This window comes from Cherax quadricarinatus, chromosome 77, assembly GCF_038502225.1.
Source record: "Cherax quadricarinatus isolate ZL_2023a chromosome 77, ASM3850222v1, whole genome shotgun sequence".
Lineage (NCBI taxonomy): Eukaryota > Metazoa > Arthropoda > Malacostraca > Decapoda > Parastacidae > Cherax > Cherax quadricarinatus.
The window spans coordinates 4,486,222-4,496,221 of record NC_091368.1 but is presented as its reverse complement, the minus strand read 5'-3'; the positions used below and the strand labels follow the sequence as shown (position 1 = coordinate 4,496,221).

Here is a 10,000-nt window from a genome sequence, read left to right as displayed (position 1 = left end):
TTGGCAAGCTAAGAGCTGTTACCTACATCAGTTCATTTGAAAGCATTTTTATTGTTATGAGACATACAAGTAGGGAACAGGATGAAGTTGGAGCCATCTGTGGGCCAGCTGTGGGCCAGCTGTGGGCCAGCTGTGGACCAGCTGTGGGCCAGCATTTTCATTTGATCAACTGACTTTATCTCGTTGACATCATTATGCTGTACGAATGTGTTCCATACTCGAGTCATCTCTCTCTCTCTTTCTCTCTCCCTGCTTTGTAACTAGTACTCACTCAGTACTCACCTAGTACCTAGCATTCACCCTGTACCTAACACTCACCCAGTACATATCACACACCCAGTACCTAGTATTCACCCAGTACCTAGTACCCAATGCCTAGTACTCACCCAGTACCTAATACCCAATACCTAGTACTCACCCAGTACCTAGTACCCAATACCTAGTACTCACCCAATACCTTGTATTCACCCAGTACCTAGTACCCAATACCTAGCACTCACCCAGTACCTAGTACCCTGTATCTAGCACTCACCAGTACCTAGTATTCACCCAGTGCCTGGTACCCAGTACCTAGTACTCACCCAGTGCCTAGCACTCACCAGTACCTAGTACCCAGTACCTTGCACTCACCCAGTACCTAGTACCCAGTACCTAATACCCAGTACCCAATACCTAGTACTTACCCAGTATCATTAGTCAATACATAGCACTCACCCAGTACCTAGTGCCCAGTACCTATCACTCTCCCAGAACCTAGTACTCACCAGTACCTAGTACCCAGTACCTAGTATTCATCCAGTACCTAGTGCTCACCCAGTACCTAGGACTCATCCAGTACCTAGTACTCACCCAGTACCTAGTATCCAATACCTGGTATTCAATACCCAATACCTAGTACTCACCTAGTTCCTAGTACTCACCCAGTACCTAGTATCCAATACCCAATACCTAGTACTCACCCAGTACTTAGTACCCAGTACCTAGTATTCACCAAATCCCTAGTACTCACCCAGTACCTAGTAGCCAGTACCTAGCACTCACCTAGTACCTAGTACTCACCCAGTACTTAGCACCCAGTATCTAGTATTCACCAAGTACCTAGTACTCACCCAGTACCTAGTAGACAGTACCTAGCACTCACCCAGTACCTAGCAGACAGTACCTAGCACTCACCCAGTACCTAGTACTCACCAAGTACCTAGTACTCACCAAGTACCTAGTACTCACCAAGTACCTAGTACTCACCCAGTACCTAGTACTCACCAAGTACCTAGTACTCACCCAGTACCTAGCAGACAGTACCTAGCACTCACCCAGTACCTAGTACTCACCAAGTACCTAGCACTCACCCAGTACCTAGTACTCACCCAGTACCTAGTACTCACCAAGTACCTAGCACTCACCCAGTACCTAGTACTCACCAAGTACCTAGTACTCACCCAGTACCTGCACCTCTCTCACCCAGTACCTAGTACTCACCCAGTTACCTAGTACTCACCAAGTGCCACCTGCTCAGTCCCAGTACCTAGTACCTCACCAAGTACCTAGTACTCACCAAGTACCTAGTACTCACCCAGTACCTAGTACTCACCCAGTACCTAGTACTCACCAAGTACCTAGTACTCACCCAGTACCTAGTACTCACCAAGTACCTAGTACTCACCCAGTACCTAGTACTCACCCAGTACCTAGTACTCACCAAGTACCTAGTACTCACCCAGTACCTAGTACTCACCCAGTACCTAGTACTCACCAAGTACCTAGTACTCACCCATCCAGGTGCTGTTGGTGATGATTTGAAGAATTCTTGCTGGATCCATGACGCCCTGGTATATTCCTGGTATACCCCAGAGAGACGAGTATACCCTGGTGTATACCTCAGCTCAGGGGTATACTGCTGGTCTACCGCAGCCTGGAGACCACTACCCACGCCGCTACGTCTCGCCCTCTGGTCTTTCGGTCCTGAAAAAGATAATGGGGAGGTGTGGGTATCATTTATTTAGGTCCACTGGTCCAGTGGTCCTTTGGTCAGTCGGCCCATTGGTCTGTTGGTCCACTGGTCAATTGATCCACTGGTCTATTGGTCCACTGGTCTATTGTTCCACTGATCCACTGGTCCACTGGCCACTGGGCCATTGGTCGGTTGATCCAATGGTCTATTGGTCCACTGATCTACTGGTCCATTGGTCTTTTGGCTCATTGGTTTATTGGACCATTGGTCCATTGATCTATTGGTCCATTTATCTATTGGTCCACTGGTCTATTGGCCCACTGGTCCATTGATCCACTGGTTCGTTGGTCCACTGGTCCATTGATCAGTTGGTCCATTGATCCACTGATCCATTGGCCCACTGATCCATTGATCCATTGGTCCACTGGTCCACTGGTTCATTTTTTCACCAATTCCTTCACCAGTCTGACTCATAAATAAATTCTCAAGGTTCAAAATTTTCTTTCAAAATGGTTCTAATTCTCTCAAAATATTTTAATTTATTTCAAAATTTCATTCAATCGCAAAAAAAAAGTGTCCAATATGGAATAAATTCGAAGATTTTTGAAAAATTGGAAACAATTAAAGTTGAAACTTGTCAAAAAAGTTCCTTGGATTTATTTTTTATTTTTTTTTTTCAATATTGATTTTTTTCTCCCACTGGTTTATTTTCAGTTTATTTTTGCAAAACCGGTTTATTTTTCATGCTTTCAATTTATTTTTTTAACATTGGTTTATTGTCAGTCAATTTTCAATTTATTTTCAATTTATTTTGTAACACTGATTTATTTTCAATTTATTTTGTAACACTGATGTATTTTCAATTTATTTTCAATTTATTTTGTAACACTGATTTATTTTCAATTTATTTTCAATTTATTTTGTAACACTGATTTATTTTCAATTTATTTTCAATTTATTTTGTAACGGATTTATTTTCAATTTATTTTCAATTTATTTTGTTACACTGATTTTATTTTTCAATTTATTTTCAATTTATTTTGTAACTGGATTTATTTTTCAATTTATTTTAATTTATTTTGTAACAACTTTGATTTTATTTTCAATTTATTTTCAATTTATTTTGTAACACTGATTTATTTTCAATTTATTTTCAATTTATTTTTGTAACACTGATTTATTTTCAATTTATTTTCAATTTATTTTAAATGATTTAATTTTCAACTTTATTTTCAATTTATTTTGTAACTTTGATTTATTTTCAATTTATTTTCAATTTATTTTAACACTGTTTAATTTTCGAATTTATTTTCAATTTATTTTGCAACACGTTTATTTTCAATTTTTTTAATTTTATTTTGTAACACTGATTTATTTTCAATTTATTTTCAATTTATTTTGTAACTGATTTATTTTCAATTTATTTTCAATTTATTTTGTAACACTGATTTATTTTCAATTTATTTTCAATTTATTTTGTAACACTGATTTATTTTCAATTTATTTTCAATTTATTTTGTAACACTGATTTATTTTCAATTTATTTTCAATTTATTTTGTAACACTGATTTATTTTCAATTTATTTTCAATTTATTTTGTAACACTGATTTATTTTCAATTTATTTTCAATTTATTTTGTAACACTGATTTAATTTTCAACTTTATTTTCAATTTATTTTGTAACACTGATTTTATTTTTCAATTTATTTTCAATTTATTTTGTAACACTGATTTATTTTCAAGTTATTTTCAATTTATTTTGTAACACTGATTTATTTTCAATTTATTTTCAATTTATTTTGTAACACTGATTTATTTTCAAGTTATTTTCAATTTATTTTGCAACACTGATTTATTTTCAATTTATTTGACTTCTTTTTCAATTTATTTTCCATGTATTTCAGGTTCTGCTAAACTTTCCTCAAAGGAAAAACATCATTATGGAAGATTTGTCACTTTTATGGAATAAATTTCGATATTTTTCTCTCCCATAGGACCGTTAATTTAGTCTCAAGATTGTGTCCTTGTTTGTGTGGTGTTTGTGTCCTTGTTTGTGTGGTGTTTGTGTCCTTGTTTGTGTGGTGTTTGTGTCCTTGTTTGTGTGGTGTTTGTGTCCTTGTTTGTTTGGTGTTTGTGTCCTTGTTTGTGTGGTGTTTGTGTCCTTGTTTGTGTGGTGTTTGTGTCCTTGTTTGTGTGGTGTTTCTGTCCTTGTTTGTGTGGTGTTTGTGTCCTTGTTTGTGGTGGTGTGTGTCCTTGTTTGTGTGTGTGTTTGTGTCCTTGTTTGTGTGGTGTTTGTGTCCTTGTTTGTTTGTGGTGTTTGTGTCCCTTGTTTGTGTGTTTGTTTGTTCCTTGTTTAGTGGTTTGTGTCCTTGTTTGTGTGGTGTCCGGTGTTTGGTGTTGTTTGTGTCCTTGTTTGTGGTGGTGTTTGTCCTTGTTTGTGTGGTGTTTGTGTCCTTGTTTGTGTGGTGTATGTGTCCTTGTCTGTGTGGCGTTTGTGTCCTTGTTTGTGTGGTGTTTGTGTCCTTGTTTGTGTGGTGTTTATGTCCTTGTTTGAGTGGTGTTTGTGTCCTTGTTTGTGTGGTGTTTATGTCCTTGTTTGAGTGGTGTTTGTGTCCTTGTTTGTGTGGTGTTTATGTCCCTGTTTGAGTGGTGTTTGTGTCCTTGTTTGTGTGGTGTTTGTGTCCTTGTTTGTGGTGGTGTTTGTGTCCTCGTTTGTGGTGGTGTTTGTGTCCTTGTTTGTAGTGGTGTTTGTGTCCTTGTTTGTGTGGTGTTTGTGTCCTTGTTTGTGGTGGTGCTTGAGTCTTTGCTTGTGCTTGTGTCCTTGTTTGTGTCATTGTTTGTGTGGTGTTTGTGTCCTTGCTTGTGTGGTGTTTGTGTCCATGTTTGTGGTGGTGTTTGTGTCCTTGTTTATGTGGTGTTTGTGTCATTGTTTGTGGTGGTGTTTGTGTCCTTGTTTGTGTGGTGTTTGAGTCCTTGTTTGTGGTGGTGTTTGTGTCCTTGTTTGTGGTGGTGTTTGTGTCCTTGTTTGTGTGGTGTTTGTGTCCTTGTTTGTGGTGGTGTTTGTGTCCTTGTTTGTGTGGTGTTTGTGTCCTTGTTTGTGTGGTGTTTGTGTCCTTGTTTGTGTGGTGTTTGTGTCCTTGTTTGTGTGGTGTTTGTGTCCTTGTTTGTGTGGTGTTTGTGTCCTTGTTTGTGGTGGTGTTTGTGTCCTTGTTTGTGTGGTGTTTGTGTCCTTGTTTGTGGTGGTGTTTGTGTCCTTGTTTGTGTGGTGTTTGTGTCCTTGTTTGTGTGGTGTTTGTGTCCTTTTTTGTGGTGGTGTTTGTGTCCTTGTTTGTGTGGTGGTTGTGTCTTTGTTTGTGTAGTGTTTCTGTCCTTGTTTGTGGTGGTGTTTGTGTCTTTGTTTGTGTAGTGTTTCTGTCCTTGTTTGTGGTGGTGTTTGTGTCTTTGTTTGTGTAGTGTTTCTGTCCTTGTTTGTGGTGGTGTTTGTGTCCTTGTTTGTGTGGTGTTTGTGTCCTTGCTTGTGTGGTGTTTGTGTCCTTGTTGTGGTTTGTGTTTGTTCTTTGTTTGGTGTTTGTGTTTCCTTGTTTCCTTGTTTGTGGTGTTTGTTTGTTCCTTGTTTGTGTGGTGTTTGTGTCATTGTTTGTGTGGTGTTTGTGCCATTGTTTGTTATGTTTGTGTCTTTGTGTCCTTGTTTCTGTGGTGTTTGTGTCCTTGTTTGTGGTGGTGTTTGTGTCCTTGTTTGTGGTGTTTGTGTCCTTGATTGTGGTAGTGTTTGTGTCCTTGTTTGTGTGGTGTTTGTGTCCTTGTTCTGTGGTTTGTGTAATTCCATTGTTTGTGTGGTGTTTGTGTTTCCTTGTTTCCTTGATGTGGGTGTTTGTGTCCTTGTTTGTGTGGTGTTTTTGTCCTTGTTTCTGGTGGTGTTTGTGTCCTTGTTTGTGGTGGTGTTTGTATCCTTGTTTGTGGTGATATTTGTGTCCTTGTTTGTGTGGTGTGTGTTTCCTTGTTTGTGTGGTGCTTGTGTCCTTGTTTCTGGTGGTGTTTGTGTCCTTGTTTGTGGTGGTGTTTGTATCCTTGTTTGTGGTGATGTTTGTGTCCTTGTTTGTGGTGATGTTTGTGTCCTTGTTTGTGTGGTGTTTGTGTCCTTGTTTGTGTGGTGTTTGTATCCTTGTTTGTGGTGATGTTTGTGTCCTTGTTTGTGTGTTTTCCTTGGTTTGTGTAGGTGTTGTCCTTCCTTGTTTGGGTGTTTTTCCTTGTTTGTGGGCGTTTGTATCCTTGTTTGTGTCCTTCTTCTTGTTTCTGGTGCTTGGTGTTTGTGTTATTGTTTGAGTTGTTTGTGTCCTTGTTTATGTGGTGTTTATGTCCCTTGTTTCAGTAGGTTTGTTTGTTTGTCCTTGTTTGGTGTTTATGTCCTTGTTTGTGGTGTTTGTGTCCTTGTTTGTGTGGTGTTTGTATCCTTGTTTGTGGTGATGTTTGTGTCCTTGTTTGTGTGGTGTGTGTTTCCTTGTTTGTGTGGTGCTTGTGTCCATGTTTGTGGCGGTGTTTGTGTCCTTGTTTGTGTGGTGTTTGTATCCTTGTTTGTGTTTGCGTTCTTGTTTCTGGTGCTTGTGTCCTTGTTTGTGCTGTTTGTGTAGTTGTTTGTGTACCTGTATGTGGTGTTTGTGTCCTTATTCGGTATGTTTGTGTCCTTGTCCTTGTTTTTGTATTTGTGTTTGGTGTTTGTGTCCTTGTTTGTGTGTTTTATCCTTGTTTGTGGTGAGTTTGTTCTTGTTTGTGTTGTTGTTTCTTTGTTTGTGCTTGTTCCATGTTTTGGCGGTGTTTGTTCCTTGTTTGTGTGGTGTTTATCCTTGTTTGTTTGTTTGTTCCTTGTTTCTGGTGCTTGGTGTTTCCTTGTTTGTGCCTTGTTTGTTAGTTGTTTGTGTACCTGTTTGTGGTGTTTCCATTGTTTCGTTATGAGTTGTGTCCTTGTTTGTGGTTCCTTGTTTCTGTTTGTAGGTGTTTGTGTCCTTGTTTGTGTGGTTTGCTTGTTGTCCTTGTTCCTTGTTTGTAGTGTTGCCTTTATTGTGGTTTTGTGTAGTGTGTGTTTTGCCTTGTTTGTGGTGTTTGTGTCCTTATTTGTTGTTTGTTTGGTGGTGATTGTTTGTCCGGTTGTTTGTGTGTTTGTTTTGTGTTGTTTGTATGGTTTGGTGTTTGTGGTCCTTTGTTTGTGTGGTGTTTGTGTCCTTGTTTGTGTGGCGTTTGTATCCTTGTTTGTGTTTGCGTTCTTGTTTCTGGTGCTTGTGTCCTTGTTTGTGCTGTTTGTGTAGTTGTTTGTGTACCTGTATGTGGTGTTTGTGTCCTTATTCGGTATGTTTGTGTCCTTGTCTGTGGTGTTTATGTCCTTGTTTGTGGTGTTTGTGTCCTTGTTTGTGGTGTTTGTGTGATTGTTTGTGGTGTTTGTGTCCTTGTTTGTGGTGTTTGTGTCCTTGTCTGTGGTGTTTGTGTCCTTGTTTGTGGTGTTTGTGTCCTTGTTTCTGGTGTTTGTGTCCTTGTTTGTGGTGTTTGTGTCCTTGTTTGTGGTGTTTGTGTCCTTGTTTCTGGTGTTTGTGTCCTTGTCTGTGGTGTTTGTGTCCTTGTTTGTGGTGTTTGTGTCCTCGTCTGTGGTGTTTGTGTCCTTGTCTGTGGTGTTTGTGTCCTTGTTTGTGGTGTTTGTGTCCTTGTTTGTGGTGTTTGCGTGATTGTGGTGTTTGTGTCCTTGTTTGTGGTCTTTGTGTCCTTGTTTAAGAAACACATACAACAGGTGAGTCACAGAGTCTGACACTGGTGGCACCCCCCCCTCTCTCTCTCTCTCTCTCTCACACTCACTCACCCACTCTCTCTCTCTCTCACTCTCTCTCTCTCTCCCTCTCTCTCTCTCTCTCTCTCTCTCTCTCTCTCTCTCTCTCTCTCTCTCTCTCTCTCTCTCTCTCTCTCTCTCTCTCTCTCTCTCTCTCTCTCTCTCTCTCTCTCTCTCTCCTCTCTCTCTCTCTCTCTCTCTCTCTCTCTCTCTCTCTCTCTCTCTCTCTCTCTCTCTCTCTCTCTCTCTCTCTCTCTCTCTCTCTCTCTCTCTCTCTCTCACTCTCTCTCTCTCTCTCTCTCTCTCTCTCTCTCTCTCTCTCTCTCTCTCTCTCTCTCTCTCTCTCTCTCTCTCTCTCTCTCTCTCTCCTCTCTCTCTCTCTCTCTCTCTCTCTCTCTCTCTCTCTCTCTCTTCTCTCTCTCTCTCTCTCTCTCTCTCTCTCTCTCTCTCTCTCTCTCTCTCTCTCTCTCTCTCTCTCTCTCTCTCTCTCACTCTCCTCTCTCTCTCTCTCTCTCTCTCTCTCTCTCTCTCTCTCTCTCTCTCTCTCTCTCTCTCTCTCTCTCTCTCTCTCTCTCTCTCTCTCTCTCTCTCTCTCTCTCTCTCTCTCTCTCTCTCTCTCTCTCTCTCTCTCTCTCTCTCTCTCTCTCTCTCTCTCTCTCTCTCTCTCTCTCTCTCTCTCTCTCTCTCTCCTCCTCTCTCTTTTTTTTTTTTTTTTTTTTTTTTTTTTTTTTTTTTTTTTTTTTTACACAGGGTTTGACAAGGTTAGGATCCCTATCTTTATTGACAGCTATATTACAGGTTAAGGATTCCAACTTTAACATTTAAGCAAGAGCTGTTTACCTACATCAGCTCATTTGAAAGCATTTTTATTGTTATGAGACATACAAGTACGGACAGGATGAAGTTGGAGTGGGCTACCATCTGTGGGCCAGCATTTTCATTTGATCAACTGACGTCTTGCTCGTTCTCATGTCCAGCAGTCGAGATGAGACCAAGAAAGTGGAGCATACTCTCTCTCTCTCTCTCTCTCTCTCCTCTCTCTCTCTCACTCTCCTACACAGGGTTTGAAAGGTTAAGGATCCCATCTTTGACAGCTATATTACAGGTTAAGGATTCCTAACTTTATTGGCAACTAAGCTACCATCAGCTCATTTAAAGCATTTTTATTGTTATGACATAGAGGGAACAGGATGAAGTTGGAGCCATCTGTGGGCCGTTTTCATTTGATCAACTGACTTTATCTCGTTGACATCATTATGCTGTACGAATGTGTTCCATACTGAGTCATCCTGGGTATGTATGATCTCAGATGGAGTGATGTTCTGGAGAAGGGTACAGCCAGAGTGAAGTTGCTGCTTTCTGCCCGTCTTGTGGCATAAAAGCTTGTTTCACGCTGTCCTCAGAAGTGGATCCAAGTGTGGTATTTTGACAATATTGGCCTTGTACATAACAGTAAGGCCACCCACATCCCCTCCTATGTTGAAGGCTCTGCTGAAATGACAGATCTATCCAGGATGGGTCCAGGCGAAAGATGAGACGTCTTGCTCTGTTCTCTACTCTGTCAAGCAGTCGCAGATGAGAGGGGGCAGGCAAACCAAGAAAGTGGAGCATACTCAAGGTGTGAGCGTACTTGTGCCTCGTACAGGATCTTGCAACCCCTACTGTCAAGCAGATGCGAGATACGGCGAAGTGCTGTAAGCTTCCTGGCTGCCTTGTTTGCAAGATTTACAACATGGTTCTTCATGGTTAGTTTGGAGTCAAATTTCACCCCAAGGATATCAATTTCTTCTCCAGTTGCCAACATCGTCCCATTCATCCTTACTACTGCACCAGCATTACCATCATGGTGCCTAGAGACGATCATCATTTGCGTTTTCTCAGGTGCAAATGTTACTTGCCATCTATTTCCCCAAGCTGATATAGCTCTCAGCTGGTGATTGATGTAGCTTAGAGCAGCTGGCATTTCTTCTCTTGGATAAGTGAATGTCAGTGTACAGTCGTCTGCATATGCATGTGATTCTGGGATGAGATGAAGAAGGTCGTTGAAGTAGACATTCCATAACAATGGTCCCAGCACGCTTCCTTGTGGAACGCTTGCCCCAATAGGATGCCTTGCTGATTCCGTTCCATTGAGGACTACACTTAGAGATCTACCATGAAAGTAATCTCTCTCTCTCTCTCTCTCTCTCTATATATATATATATATATATATATATATATATATATATATATATATATA

General features: G+C 40.5%; 1 protein-coding gene across 1 annotated transcript in view; it reads right to left on the bottom strand.

Moving 5' to 3' along the window:
* The window catches only part of LOC128702011 (putative neural-cadherin 2), a 348,502-nt gene that overhangs the window by 271,691 nt on the left and 66,811 nt on the right, over window positions 1-10,000 (bottom strand). Inside the window, exon 2 of the mRNA XM_070101448.1 lies at window positions 1,772-1,962. Coding sequence (XP_069957549.1) covers window positions 1,772-1,820 — 49 coding nt within the window. The 5' untranslated portion in view covers window positions 1,821-1,962. The remainder of the gene's footprint in view (window positions 1-1,771; window positions 1,963-10,000) is intronic.